The 15,576-nt window shown below is 28.8% G+C and overlaps 2 protein-coding genes across 2 annotated transcripts; both read left to right on the top strand.

Moving 5' to 3' along the window:
• Positions 1–1,031: 1,031 nt before the first annotated feature.
• On the top strand, positions 1,032–5,009 carry LOC107928566 (uncharacterized). The gene is made up of 4 exons (XM_016859823.2): positions 1,032–1,640; positions 2,150–2,802; positions 3,691–3,881; positions 4,329–5,009. Exons 1-4 carry the CDS (start codon positions 1,154–1,156, stop codon positions 4,705–4,707), a joined length of 1,710 nt encoding a protein of 569 aa, XP_016715312.1. The 5' UTR covers positions 1,032–1,153; the 3' UTR covers positions 4,708–5,009.
• Positions 5,010–9,558: 4,549 nt separating this feature from the next.
• On the top strand, positions 9,559–11,288 carry LOC107928447 (calmodulin-like protein 11). The gene is made up of 4 exons (XM_016859687.2): positions 9,559–9,754; positions 9,855–10,012; positions 10,125–10,205; positions 10,945–11,288. The coding sequence occupies exons 1-4, from the start codon at positions 9,679–9,681 to the stop codon at positions 11,080–11,082; spliced, it is 453 nt and encodes a 150-aa protein (XP_016715176.1). The 5' UTR covers positions 9,559–9,678; the 3' UTR covers positions 11,083–11,288.
• The last annotated feature ends 4,288 nt before the right edge of the window (positions 11,289–15,576 follow it).

Here is a 15,576-nt window from a genome sequence, read left to right as displayed (position 1 = left end):
TTTTTAATAAAAATTTACCTCTCAATATTAATTTTGATAACTTGAAAACATAATTTGATAAAAAAATTCTTTCAAATATGTTATTTTAATAATATTTAACTTATAAATATTAAGAATTAGTAAACTAAATTAGAATTTCTATTTAATAAAATAAAAACTTGAAAAAATAAAATTATCATATATTGTAAAAGAAAAAAATAAGTTTATTTTTATAAAATGATTTTTTATTTAATTTTAATATTTATATTAATTAACTTATTGTTGTTAAATATCAATCAAAATATTTGGATGTTAAACTGTGCAACGTTGCAGAACTATGTGATATCCATTTGACGGTTTCAGAAAAAGGTAAATCCGTTAAATCTGAACCGACCGTAGCCAACGAAACCGCATCTGAACTGTCCTTCGATGCCACGAAATTATTTGAATAAAAATAATATAGGTTAAAATCTGCCATTAGTTCCTGTATTTTTACAAAATTGATATTTAGTCTATGTATTTTAAAAGTTTAAAATTTTTAAAAAAATTATAGCCTTGGGAGAGAAACTAAAAATTTTTTTAGGGAGAGTTGAGATAAAATAAAAAATTGGGGGGAATGCCAAATCTTAAAAAAAAAAGAATTCAAAATAGATTAAAGTGAATTATTAATTATTCTAGAAAGGCCATAAATACAATTTTTATGTAACAAAGGTACTAAAAAAATTAAATTGAATTGCTTAAGTTTAAAAAGGAGATTTTACCCTAGATTCGCCCTTGATTAACATTTTAGTATTTTCTTCAAATTTTGTTGACATGTTTATTTTTTTTCCTCAATCATGTGTTGTAATATCAATACAAATTAGTTAATATGTAAAATTAAAAAATTCTGATAGAAAATACTAATGATAGTGGTGATTGAGCTAAGATTTTTAAATAAAAAGCACGAGTTCTTAGCTCTTAACTTTTTAAATAAGTATTAAATATTAAATTTCGTTAAAGTACAGGGATCGATGACAAATATAAACCTAAAAAAACTGTAAAAATCTCACAAAATCACGCGCTAACTTCAAAAAGAGAGTCCCAAGTCCCAACGTTCTATATCTTCGGTCACGCAGTTCCGAATTCATTTCCGATCCACTTTCATTTCACTCTCCCAAGAATAAACACCACAAATATGGCTTCTCTCTCACGCGCCACTCTACGCGCCTCCACTCCTCTCCCTCCCGACCACCATAAACGCGCGCTCATTGCCGCGCCAAAATCAGTTTACCAAAGGATTTTTAGGAGGAGCAGGACGAGCTTGACGGTTGTTAGAGCCGTTGATGGCGACAATTCGTACCTCGGTATGTGGAGGAAAGCGGTGGAGAGGGAAAAGAAGGAAGCCGAGTTTCAAAAGCTCACTCAAAATTTGGCTAAGACTGACGATGATAGCGGCGGTGGGAATGGCGAGAAGAAAGAGGTTATAGAGAAGAAGAGCAAGGAGTTCCAGAAGATTCTGGAAACTCCGAAGGAAGAAAGGGATCAGATTCAGAGAATGCAAGTAATTGATCGTGCCGCGGCGGCGATTGCGGCAGCTCGCTCTCTTATCGGGAACAAGGATTCTTCGAGAAAGGATGATTCCAACAACAAAAATCGCAACTCAATTAGAGTTCAAGAAGATGGTAAGAACTAAAATCCTTTTTCATCTGAAAATTTTAAATTGTATTTATTTTTGTTGGCATCTGTTTTTTCTAAAATGATTTAGTTTGGTTTTTAAAAAAAATATTATCTGAGGATATCATTTTTTAAGAAAATGGATAACATTTCTTTGAAGCGAATTAAAGAATCCGAGAAGCTTTTTTTTTTTTAATCTTTTGGAGAACTCAAATGAAGGGAATTTATTATTGGATTAACAAGAAAAGGAAAAGGGAAGCACAGCTTAGTTACTTGAGTATGTGAAGCTACAATGACATTTTTGTAACCAGCAGCTCACATATTTTCGATCTTTAGTAGTGAAAGCACGTTTACTCCATTAACAATCTAGATTGGCAAGAATGTCTCGGCTAATTTTACTTTTGGCACTTAGCAGCTGATAATTTTCAGAGAACCCAATGTCGGAATGATCATCAGAGTTAAGCTTATTATAAAGTTATTACTATTTCTTTCAGTAAACGGAGTCTTAATTTAACAGGAAAGCAGGATGGGAGCATTTTTGTTACTCGACCTGAAAATTCAGGAAATGGGACACCTGGTCCAGATTTTTGGTCCTGGACACCTCCTTCAAGTAATGATCAAATTTCAGATGAAGTGGATGTGTTGCAGGCTGCTAGACAAACTTCGGAGTATCCAATTTCTAGCAATCCAGTTCTAGAGAAAGAGCGGTCCGTTGGCATTCTCTCTATTCCTTTTGAGAGTAAAGCTTACGAGACCACCCGCAATCTTCCACCGTTTCAGTCACTTCTAGAAGTTGATAAAACAAAAGCATCTGAGGTTGATGTAGACGAGATTTCTGTAAAAGAGGAACGTGACCTTGAAGTTGAATTTTCTGCGCATGCTGCAGAAGCAGCTGATGCCCTTCATAAGGCCAAAGAATTATCATCTCAAGGAGTCAATCAAGATGGAACAAGATGGTGGATTGAAACGGGAATCGAGCAAAGGCCTGATGGTGTGATTTGCAGGTGGACAATGATCAGGGGTGTTAGTGCTGACCAAGCTGTTGAATGGCAAGAAAAGTACTGGGAGGCTTCTGATGAGTTCGACTACAAGGAACTAGGTTCTGAGAAATCAGGACGTGATGTTTTCGGGAATGTTTGGAGTGAAAGGTGGAGAGAATCGATGTTGCAGGTCAGTAACAACAACATAATTGAAGCAAGATGATACATTTCTCAAGACCCTTTCTTTTTATTGCATTTTACTTGTAGGGTTCATATCATCTAAATTAAATTGTGATATAATTATGAAGTTCAATCATCCTTAGAGTAAATGGTCCATCTTGGCTCCACGTAAGCATATGTAGAGAACCCTGTATAATGAATGGTTGGGAGCAGAGATTTGTCGGATTGTAGTAAAATAATTGTGTGGAATGAATCCCTTGTAGGGTTAGCTCACCCGTCTAGTCACAACTAGATCACTGTAGCTGAATTTCATCATTTTCCATAGTCTGACTGTAGTGCATGATAGATGTACTTTTAGATACATATCAAGCATAACTTGACAAAAAATGGAAAAAGAGCTGTCGTTATGAGGTTAGGAGATACTAAATTGTCTGTATGCTAGTTATGCTTTTCCTGGTCTCTCTCCTTTTCAGAGAGCAACATTATTAAAAGCTTCCACCAGCAGTCAAGCCAGGTGGCATTGACGGAACATCCTTCTTCTCTCAAGGAGAAAAAGAAAAGGAGAAAGGAATAAAGCTAAAGGGAGATGTATTCTAATTTAAATTTCACACATTTGCTTGCTTTGTGAAGAGATTTAAATCTATGACTTCATTTTAGCATCTTTTACTTCTTTGCTACTGTTCGTGTCAATCTCATATCTAGCTCAAAGTGTATTGATCACAGTTTTTTTGTGCCCTTTGTTGTTTTCTCTAAATTATTGCACCGTTAATAAATTTTAACTGTGTTCTAAAGCAGACCAAAAATATTGAAGTATGCTAAGATATTGTGTTTTTATCAGAATATTGTTCTAAATCTTGTTAAAAGAAAAAATATATACTGAAAGTGTTCTTTGGTTCAGGATAGTGGGCTTGCACATCTTGAAAAAACTGCTGATAAGTGGGGAAAGAATGCTAATGGCGAGGAGTGGCAAGAAAAATGGTGGGAACATTATGATGCATCCGGAAAATCTGAGAAATGGGCTGACAAGTGGTGCAGCATTGACCCAAACACGCCCCTTGAGGCTGGTCATGCTCATGTCTGGCATGAAAGGTATTAAACATCATATCTAGTTTAGATATAATTTTCACTGTTTCTATTTTCTTTATCCAGAATTTGTTTATGGTTGCAATCTTGAACCGGTCATAAATTGCTTACAAGAGCATTGCCTTGTTTTATCCCTGTCGAAATTTACTCTAGCAAGATCTAAACAACCTCTTGAAACGCTTAAATCCATGTCTTATGTCATCCAAAGCTTATTTTGGATTTTGTCAGAATGGTTTTGTATGACATTGAATTTGGGTCCTATTTGTCAGTTGACTGAACTCAGTTCTAGCTCAATGGTTTTGATTCAATCATTAATGACTCGACTCAGCTGAAGTACTGAACTGATGAAGAAAATGATCACTTCGTTTAAGATCAATCTCTGGAGGATAGATATTCAATAATCATCCAGTTTGATTTAATACATTTGATCACAAGTTTTTGCAACTATCTCAGGTGGGGTGAACAATACGATGGATATGGTGGCAGTGTGAAATACACCGATAAGTGGGCGGAACGCTGCGAAGGTGATGGTTGGTCAAAATGGGGTGACAAGTGGGACGAACATTTTGACAACAATGGGCGTGGTGTAAAGCAAGGAGAAACATGGTGGCAAGGAAAGCATGGAGATCAATGGAATCGCACATGGGGTGAGGAACACAACGGCTCGGGATGGGTTCACAAATATGGAAAGAGTAGCAGTGGGGAGCATTGGGACACACACGTGGAACAAGAGACCTGGTACGAGAGATTCCCACACTATGGTTTTTATCACTGCTTTGACAATTCCGTGCAGCTACGAGAGGTTAAGAAGCCATCAGAGATGTCCGAATAATAAACAATTTTCCATACCAAGGTAAAATTTATTTAATAAGTAGTCATAGTTCCTTATGCAGAAACTACTATTTAAAAGAAAAATAAGCTTGCTGAAGTTTGTATATAGACTAGCATCTTGAGTTGGACGCCGACTTTAATCCAATTGCTTCATGTAGTTCATGTAGTCACTATTAAAAGGGTGTCATCTAACAAGTTCGAGATTCGAATTTCGGTATCCGCGACTCTTACTCTATCCTAGTTCATGATTTGACTGTTGGAAGCCTCTATTACTTGCATATGGAAGTGATTTTATTTCTCTTTTCTTTCTTCCCAATGCTTTTATTTGGATGACATTTGGTTTTTTGGTTTTCTTTTGTGTTGTTATTTGTATCACATGTACTGATAGATTAATGTCTATAAGCTATGTTTTCTTTTTCTTGAATTGTGGGTGATTTGTTAATTTTGGTAAAGAAGATGCAAGAATCGTATATCCACAAAGTTGATCAAGATTCATTTCTGGTTAATTACGGTTTACTTATCATTTTGAGATTAATAGTAATAGAAGAAAGTCATAATCACTTTTTTGTCTTTTAACTTTACTATAAAGATGTCATTCAAGTCGTCAATTTAATTTTGTCTCTTTTTAATTTGTATTTTTTGTCAATTTAATTCAAAATAAATAAAAAAATTTAATGTTTGTTAACTTTGCTGACATGACATTCATGTGAATAGTCATGTAGATATTTAATTAATTTTTTAAAATTTTAAAAACATATAACTTTTATATATTTTTTAATATTTTTAATGATTTTTAGTTTTTAAAAATAGTTTTTATGTTTTTTTTGGAATTTTAAATTTTAAAAAAATTAATTAAATCATGAGGTATCATTTACATGGTAATTCACATGTATGTAATATTAACAAGTTAAAAAATGTTAACTTTTCTATTCACTCTAGTGTGATCTAACAAAAACACAAGTTTAAGGGTTAAAAACACGAAAAATTAAATGGGTTTAAAATAACTTTTTTTATAAAATTTGAAGGTCATATAAGTTATTATACCTAAAAAAAATACTAATTTAATCATAGTCAAAGTTACAAGATTACTAAATGTTGACATTTAATTTCATTCCTTTTCTCAATTGTGTAATGTAAGGAAAAAAAATTGTAATGAAAAAAACAGTAATAAAGGAAAATAAGTAAAGTTGATGAATATTTTTTTGTTAAGTAGGGTTTAATTTTATAGAATTATGTTTGGATTAATAAAATAATTAACAAAGTCTTTGACATTATTAACAAGGTTGAGCTTTGAAACTTAAGTATTTATATTCAAGTCCTATCATATAAAAAATTAATTCTAATTAAAATAATACGAAAATAAATATTTTTTAAATGTTTTTGTTCTATTAAATAATAGAAACAAGAGGAAAGGATTCATTAAATTGATTTTTCATAAAATAATAACTTAATTGTACAAAAAAATCCCCAATTTATTTCTGAAAATATTATAATATAAAAATATAAAAATAAAAACAAAAACAAAAATACTCTTATAATGATATAACTATTAAATTTAATGGTAAATAAATAGGGATAAATCCCAAATGCGTAATGCAACACTGACCGACCAAGACCAGTATTCAACCACACAATTAATGTCCCTTCATTTTATTTGCCTTCAATGTCTTCAACTTCATTTGGATCTACAATCAACTTCACATCAATGAATTGAAATATGGTAATAAAATTATTTACAGTAACAATAAACTCTTTATATTGTACCATTTGAAACATGGTAGTTTTTGACTATTTGAGAAACAAACTTTTAAAGTGTCATTTGCTTTATTTTTACGTGAAAACTTTATTTTACAATTCTAATCAAAGGTTGAATGTCTAAAATTATTTAAAGAAATAATAAATTTAACAAAATAAAAATATTTAGCGTAACACATAATCACTTTAAAAAAAAAAAGTACACAAAGTCAATTCAATGATAGATATAGTTCTTAGAAAGCATGAGTTTTCAAGGTCTGAAGAATCAAAGTCTAAACTGCCGACCATGATCTTGTCTCCTTGTCTCTTATTCAATTATTTCTACGTGTCTTTGTGTATTCTTTGCTAGCCTTTCTATTCTTATTTATTAGTATGTTAGATCTTTGGATCATATCTCATTTCTTTTCTTAAATATAACCACATTTACAACTATAATCATAATATAAATTACAATTAAAATTTATTATTATATTGCACGATTATCACAACATAAATCCAAATAAATTTCGCCATAAATTAAAATAAGTTTTAGAGTACATACAATAAAACTTAAATTTAGTGCTTAAATATTATTTTATTCCCTTTGAAAAATCAGAGATAGACTCAACATCACCTAAGATATGCTATAATTTTAATTTTTTTTCAAAATAATATTTTCTATTATATTTAATGATAATAATAATTTTTTAATGGTGCTTTTGCCAAACTGTTGGTTGATCTTGTTAACCCTTCTTGAGACCCTCGTACTATTCAGATTTTTGTTATTTGAGAAGCATTATCATGGCTCCACGCCAGTAGGTTTAATAATGTTCAATGCAATGACTCAACTAGGAGTTGATGTGTTAGAGTTTAATATTTTTGTTCAGAATTATATTTATCTTAGTTCATTTTTTTTCGATTTGTCCTTTCATTAAATAAGAAAAGAGGCTAATAAGTAATAAGGCGGTTCATAAATTGGCTAGGATAATCATGATTTTGAAATTCCTTTTAATGCTTTTTTAACTTCTTTAAGTAGCAATATTGTTTCAAGTACTCAACGAGGATGAAATGCATAGGTTTGAGTATATGGGGTAAGCCTATTAGTTAGATCTTTAGTTGTCTTCTTTAGATGTTTCGCTTATTTTCTCGCATTTTTATTTATCATAAATTGAATTTTACCTTTAAAAAGTGAGATAGTTTTATTGATAAAATTACAAGTACAATATAAATATAAAGATATGTCCGACCATTTATAATATAGAATTAACTAGAAAAAATCGACACATAACACACGTTCCTTCTAAATCCGATCTCGATCTTATTCTATTAATTGAAAAATTAAAACTAATCAACTCTATCGATCCCAAAACCATTTTTATTTATTTACAAAAAACATATATATTTCCATCAAATGGGGTGGAATGGGGCCAAGTGTCTTCACCATCCCTAAATATATCCGAAGGTTTTGAATGGCCTAAGCTTTGCCACAAATTTGAAAGAGTGTACAAAGTGACGACCGTACTCGAAATGACTTAAGTTTACCGCGCCGTCCAATACAAAAATTAATTAAAAATTAAAACCGCGTCGACAGCAATGCACATTTATTTATAGAGCTCCCCATTCTTTCCTTTATTTATTCACCTAGGTCCTTATTCACATTTATTAACCTCTAAATAGAAAAATAGTATACTTTAACGCATTTAAACCCATATTGTCTTACACTCTCAAGAGAAAATTGTAAATTCAAACTTTTGAGACAATATTATTAAAAAAGTAACCATAAATCCTAAATATGAATCATAAAATAGACATATATAATAAAAAAATAAAAAATGATAAATCAATATATATATATAATCCTTAAACTATATGTTATGTACACTACTCCCCATAGAATAGGTCCCATGCTTGTCTGAGTCTCCAATGTTTTTACTTTGAATGCTTTACTAGTTTTGTCTCCTAAACATTGAACTCTTACAGCTGTCTTACAATTTTTATTTCCCATTACTTCAAAAAATAATACTATTTTGTAGCAATTATGTATATGTTTGATTTGACCTTCAAAATTATTATTATTTTTTACTTTTAACTAAAATTGTAATATCTTCATATTTTAGAATGACCTATCATTGTAATTTTGATTTTTTTTAAAAAAAAACTTTATATTTTAACTTAATTTTTAATAATTTAAATGACTATAGGAAAAGAAATGCTTAATACCTAATTTCGCCTTTATAAAATAAATGTCAGCTTGGTACTTTGATTTTTTTTTTCAATTTCGTTACATGTAGTTTCATTTTATCTATGAATTTGGTACCTCCCAATTTTTTGTTTTAAAAGAGAAAATTAGTTGTTGTGGCAATAAGCAGACAATAAAAGCTGTTAGTGTCTATAGAATGTCATCTTAAAACCACATCATCAAGGCCAAATTATTAGAAGAAAAAAAAATCATAAATATATAAAAATAAAAAATGAACATCATAAACAAATATTTCTTTTGAAATTATAAATATATGAAAATTTTCACCTTAATTATTTTCTTGAAATTATAAAAAACCAAAAAATTATAACAAAGTTCAAAATATTCTTAATTTTTTTTAAAAAAAATTTACATCGTGCTTTTCACAATTTTTTAGATTTTGTTTTAGAAATTTTAAGAATGTTTTTAGAATTTCATGAGCATTTTATTTTTTATGATTTTTTTTTGCATGGTATACCTTAAAAGAGATAATTTCAAATTTAGTTATAATTTTGAGAATATTTTTCTTGGAAATTTAGGGTTTTTTAAATATTTTTCAAAAATTTATAAATCTTTTTTAATTTTTTAGAATTTTCTTATAATCATAATTTCAAAAAAATTATTTTATAATTCCAGAAAAATAAATTCTATATTTTCAGAATTTTCAGAAGTTTTTTTTATTTATTTTTTTTAGATCCCAACAGATGGACGGAATAAAAGTACAAGCATCAAGCCAAATAAAAAATTCCAAGGTACCAAATTGACATTTTACCTATTGTCCAAGGACCAAGTTGTTATTACACCTAAAAGAAGATTTCACTGAATTTCCTTGCATTGAAACTCCTACATAAACCCAGCTAAGCCTACACTTTGAGCTATACTCAAACATACGCTTCACCCTCATTTTTCTCATTCTCTCTCTTAAACTTCCCAAAGTTCCTTTTTTCAAGGTTTTTCTTTTTTCCTTTCCATTTTCCAGGCAACCAAACAAACAAAACCATGGGTGATATACTAACTCAAGAACAGATTGTTGAGTTCAAAGAAGCCTTCAATTTCTTTGACAAAGATGGAGATGGTCAGTTTTTTTTTTTTTTTTCATGTTGAAAATTCAATGCAGTATATATATATGAATCAAGTTCTTTAATCCTTATAGCTTTAATGATGTGTTTATATAGGTTGCATTACAGTGGAAGAATTGGCAACAGTGATAAAATCCCTTGATCAGAATCCCTCTGAAGAAGAGCTTCAAGATATGATTAATGAAGTTGATGCTGATGGTAATGGAACTATTGAATTCTCTGAGTTCCTGAACTTAATGGCCAAGAAAATGCAGGTATAAAATAAATCCCCAAAAAAAAATTAAAAACTAAAAACTCGAGTTCAATTCGGGTTCTTTTTTATAAAAAATATGGGTTTAAATTATTTGTGTGAAAAAAAAAATACAGGAAACTGATGCAGAAGAGGAGCTTAAAGAGGCTTTCCGGGTTTTTGACAAAGATCTAAATGGCTATATTTCAGCTTCTGAGGTAATTTTTTTTTAATTATGAATTAATAATGAACATTAATTTCCCATTATCAATGCATTGTTTTTAAAACCCAGAAAATGGAAATTCAAACAAAAGTTTTTTGAAGCACTCATTCAACTTGAAAAACTTTTGACTTTTAGCTTTGGGTTTTTTCATATAGAAAAGTATGAAAAATACAACTTAGCTATTATTATAACTAATAACAATCCATGAATATTATATGACAAACTTTCCAAATATTTACACCCATTGATAGCTAGCATGTGGAGGATCAAAGGGAAAAGTAATGACCAAACATTAATAAAAGTAAAATGAGAGATATATATTTATATTAATTTTCCATTTTTTTTAAATCTTAGGGATTTCATCATTACATTTTGAATTGGGATGATTTAATTTTTTTCACTACTATAATTAAATTTGTTTCTTAAAAAAGAAAAATCCGATTTTTAATATATTATTTAAAAAGTGAAATTATAGTTACTAAAATAGTTACTTCCACTAATTTGTTATTCAAAGAAATAACATTAATAATTAAATAAAGAAGAAATAACATTAAAAATATTTAAACACCAAATTATTCTAAATTGAAGTATTGGGATTATATCTCTAAGTTGAATATTTAATAAGGACGAAAATCATAATTTAATCGTTATTTTTTATGGATAATTTTGTTATTATATAGTTTAAAGAAAAATAAAGAGTGAAATAATAATTTGCCGTTTTCAATTAAATGTAGCTGAGAAATGTGATGATGAACTTGGGTGAGAAATTAAGTGATGAAGAGGTTGAGCAGATGATCAAAGAAGCCGATTTGGACGGTGATGGTCAAGTCAACTATGATGAATTTGTCAAAATGATGACGACCGTTGGATGAACATACTTTTTCTTCATCATCAACACATATGTATAATATTATTACTAATTTTGTATTCAAATTTTATTTTCTTTCAAGCTTGTATTCTCCAATAAGTCCTTTTTAGTTTATTTGTTGTACTCTTTTTTTTCCTTTTTCTTTGTTCTCGGTGTATCCATTGATGTCAAATGACGTCCAAAAGTTAATTAGATGAATGACTTTCACAATTACCGGCCCCTTCTAATATTTATTATAAATCAATATAGTTGTATGAATTTAGTTGAATATATATTTCTATTATAAGTAAAAACTCAATATTTGGATTATACTTATATTTATAATTTAATATATATTTCTATATATTAAACTCTGTTAAAAACAATTTTTTAGGATTATGTCAAAAATCCTTAGACAATAATATAAATATATATGGAATCTAATTTATGCATTTAATTTTATAAATATAAAATTTGGTTGGCATTAACATTGTGTTGCTTATGCAGTAAGATATAGGTTTGAGTGCATTAAAGTGTATTTATTCTGTTATTAAAGAGTTGAAGAGAGTATATAAATAATTTTAAGTATTTGTATATAAAAAATAATTTATTTATACACGTAATTAGATGGTTTGAATTCTTACATCACATATTGGGTAAAGAAAAAAGAATAAAGTCAAACAAGTTAAGAAACCGCGTAGCGTGTTCCTAATTTTTTTATTGCTACGTATAGATTCTGCGTGCATCACATATTATATTTAATTATAATTATATATTGAGTAGTCCACAATTAAATTTTGGAGATGATATTTAATGCATAAAACTGTGGTAACATTTAACAAGTAAAACTTGTACATTATAATATTTTAATACGAGTTAAATTAATTTTAACTTTTTATTTATTATTTGTTTAAAAATAACCTTTTTATTATTATTAAATCCAAGTCTAATTAACATGAGTATTTTAATAAAATTAAATAGATCTTATTGATAATAAAATGTGTCGAAACTATTTTTATTTTAAAAAACGGGGATAGACTTTAAAACGAAAATAGAGTCGCCACCAATCATTTTTGTTTAGGTGTGATCGGGTCACCTTGTGATTGATCATTTTAATAAAACATTTTGATTTATTAAAACGATGATTTTGATTTACGAAATTTGAGAATAAAGGTTTGGGAGTCTGTTATGCACAAGAAAGGGTTAACACCCTCGTAACGCCCCAAAATTGGTACCGAATTAATTAATTAATGTCTTAACGTCGAATGTTTGAAAAGATTTTAGAATACGATCCTTTTATTTTTTTTAAAAAAAGAACACTTGAATAATTTAAATGGAATGCTAAGACCTTCTTATCTCGAATAAATAAAATGTCACACCCAGTAAATTAGGATACAACATTTCAAATCCTCGAAAATAAGTTTGTCTTTTAATTTTCAAAAGTCATGCATTTAAGTTAAAAAAATATTCGGTTATTTGGGTCAAATGAAAAACCGGAACCCAGTAAGTTAGGGCACAATCTCTCAAAATTTCAAATACAAAATATTGTCTTTATTTTTTAGAAATCCTTACATCGAGAAAATAAAGTGTCATATCCAATAAGTTAGGACACAACATCTTGAATCCCCGAGAATAAGTTTTTATTTGAAACTTATTTGTTTTGATTTAAGGAAGGGTACTCGATTACTTAGATTTGACGAAGAAAATCGAAACCCAGTAAGTTAGGGCACAATTTTCTCGAAACTCCCAAATACGAGGATTGTTTTATTTTGAAAAAAAATTCGAATAAAAATAAACAATTAAACGAAATGCATTTTTATTTTAAACAATACTTTGTGAATAAAATATCGCGCTAATAAATTACAAAACACAAATACTAAAAAACAATTCACGAAAACTACAAGATGGACCAATTTTAAAACTATCATAGACAATAAAAAAATGATAATAAAATAACATAGTTAATAACACAAATAATAATAATACATTAATAATAATATTAATGGTAAAAATAGAAAATAATATATATATGAGGATGATGAAAGTATGTAAGAAATAATAATAAAACAATAATAGTAATAATAATCATAACAAATATAAAAAGAAAATATATAAGGTGATGAAAATATAAAATTAATTAACGGTAATAATAATAATAATAGAATAATGCTAACAGTAACCATAAACATAATAATAACGATTAAAATAATAATAACAACGACAAAATAGAAGACAATAATAATATATTAATAAAAATACTAAAAATATGGAGAAAAATATTATATAAGGAGATATAAAAAAATGATAAATTAAAATAAAGGTACATAAGGTTTTTAGGTAAATAAATAAATAGAATGAAAATATAATAATAGTAGTAATAACAGTACAAGACTATTTAATATAGCACCATGATAATAATAACAATAATAAAAATAACAATATGTTATTAATAATAATAAAAAAATAATGGTAATAAATATATATAAAATAATAGTAACAGTAATAAAATAAATATAATATAATAAATATAATAATAACAATATTAAAAATAACACTCTCCCCCTCCCTTTTAAATCCGATCATCGGTCCGACCTTGCTCCTGTCACTGGACCCCCATGAGCCGCTGTCGACGCCACCGTACACGGTAGCCAAACCTCAAAAAAGACCTTTTTCGGTAATTTTAAAATGGGTAAACTTCTTCTCTTTACTTTTACTTTCGTATAAAAGAACAAAATAAAATTGAAAGGAAAAAAAATAAACAAACAAAGAAATTAAAACGAGAATAGACAAAAAAACATGTAACACCTCCTAACCCCAAACCGTTACCGGAACGAGGTTATGAGGCATTACCGGACATATCAGACAACTTACTAATAATTTACAATTAATATAACTTTTATGGTATAATATAATAATTGAGTCCCTATCTTGAACTCTCAAAGTTCAAGCACGTGTTAAAAGTAGAACGGAACTTGTTCGAATATTCTGAATTTTTTTTTTTATAAAAATTTCGGTCTGCTTATTTTTACCTAAAACCTTCTGCAAATTCAAACTAAAACAACCAGCACCAATTTTTCACATTCATATAACTAATATTTATATCATTAACATAATTTCAACTTAATAACCATCATAGCATCATTCAAAATTGATTAAAAACTTCATTCATTTAACAACTTAATGTTCATGTATCAAAATATCATATACTTTTCTTACCATTTCATTTAACCATCTAAATCTTATAATTCAACCTTCACTACCCAAAGTAATATGCATATTCAAGTGACTATATAACACCTATGTACATGCCACCTTTACCCCAAAGAAAAATATACATCACCAAATTTGTGTTGGAGTCGGGAATGTTCTGGATGCTGAACCGGGACACTTGACTTCTACTAACCTGCGCACGGAAACAACCGTACGCTGAGTATGGATATACTCAGTGATATTACCATAATTCAAATTATATCAACAATAGTAAAAACATAAATATTAAAATACCTAACAATTAATGTCATATGTACTAATTCATAAATCAATGTATTTTCTCAAACTTAAATTTATATCACTTATGAATATACATTTCATACTTTTCTCTTATTATCACAATTCCAATTTCAATTCGTAATTCAATTTATTTTTCTCGTTTCAATGTCTCAAATTCACATTTCAATTTTTCACCCTATTAACGTAACTCGGACTTTGGCGGATACACGGATCCAACCAAACACACCAATATAGCACCCAGTGCCTCATCGGATAGTTCGAAGTAATAGTTGACACCCAGTGTCTCATCGGCCTAGCCGAAGTAAAGTTGGTATCCGGTACCTCATCGAATCTATCCGAAGAAATATAGTGACACCCAGTGTCTCATCGACTCGAGGTCGAAGTATCCCTGAACACTTCCAATCCTATGGCATGCCAACTATATCCGACTCAGCCCGACTAGTTAATAGGGTATTCAATTCACTTTCTCAATCCTATATCACTTTCAATTCACAATTCAAATCACCAATCATTTTTCAATCAATATGCTTTTCAAATAATTACATCTTCCATAATTCACTTATTCAATTCAATTTGATTCAATTTGCATCACTTTCATTTTCACTCAATATTCATATCAATTTCACATACTTACCTCAAGTCTTACTTACCATACATAACAATAAAAAAATTCAGCAATCAATAATAATTAAAATTCGAATTATAGTAATACACACCGTAATTCTCCCGTTTTAGTACTCGATGACTTTCTCCTTTCCTTTCGATGCTGATGCTTCAGGTTCTTTGTTGGCTACGAAAATAATAATTTATAATCATCAATACAACATGATTCAATTTAATTCATGAGCCTAAACATGCAAATTTAACCATTTTTAATGTATATATATAATTTCACCATTAAGCTGTCTACTTGAGTCATTGTTACTAAATTATTTATATCTTGAGCTATGAAACTCCAAATTAATATCCGTAAATTTTCCTTAAAACTAGACTCATATATCTTCTAATC

This window comes from Gossypium hirsutum, chromosome A09 (assembly GCF_007990345.1).
Source record: "Gossypium hirsutum isolate 1008001.06 chromosome A09, Gossypium_hirsutum_v2.1, whole genome shotgun sequence".
NCBI classification, from domain to species: domain Eukaryota; kingdom Viridiplantae; phylum Streptophyta; class Magnoliopsida; order Malvales; family Malvaceae; genus Gossypium; species Gossypium hirsutum.
The sequence above is the reverse complement of the archived record's forward strand: the minus strand, read 5'-3'. Positions and strand labels throughout refer to the sequence as shown.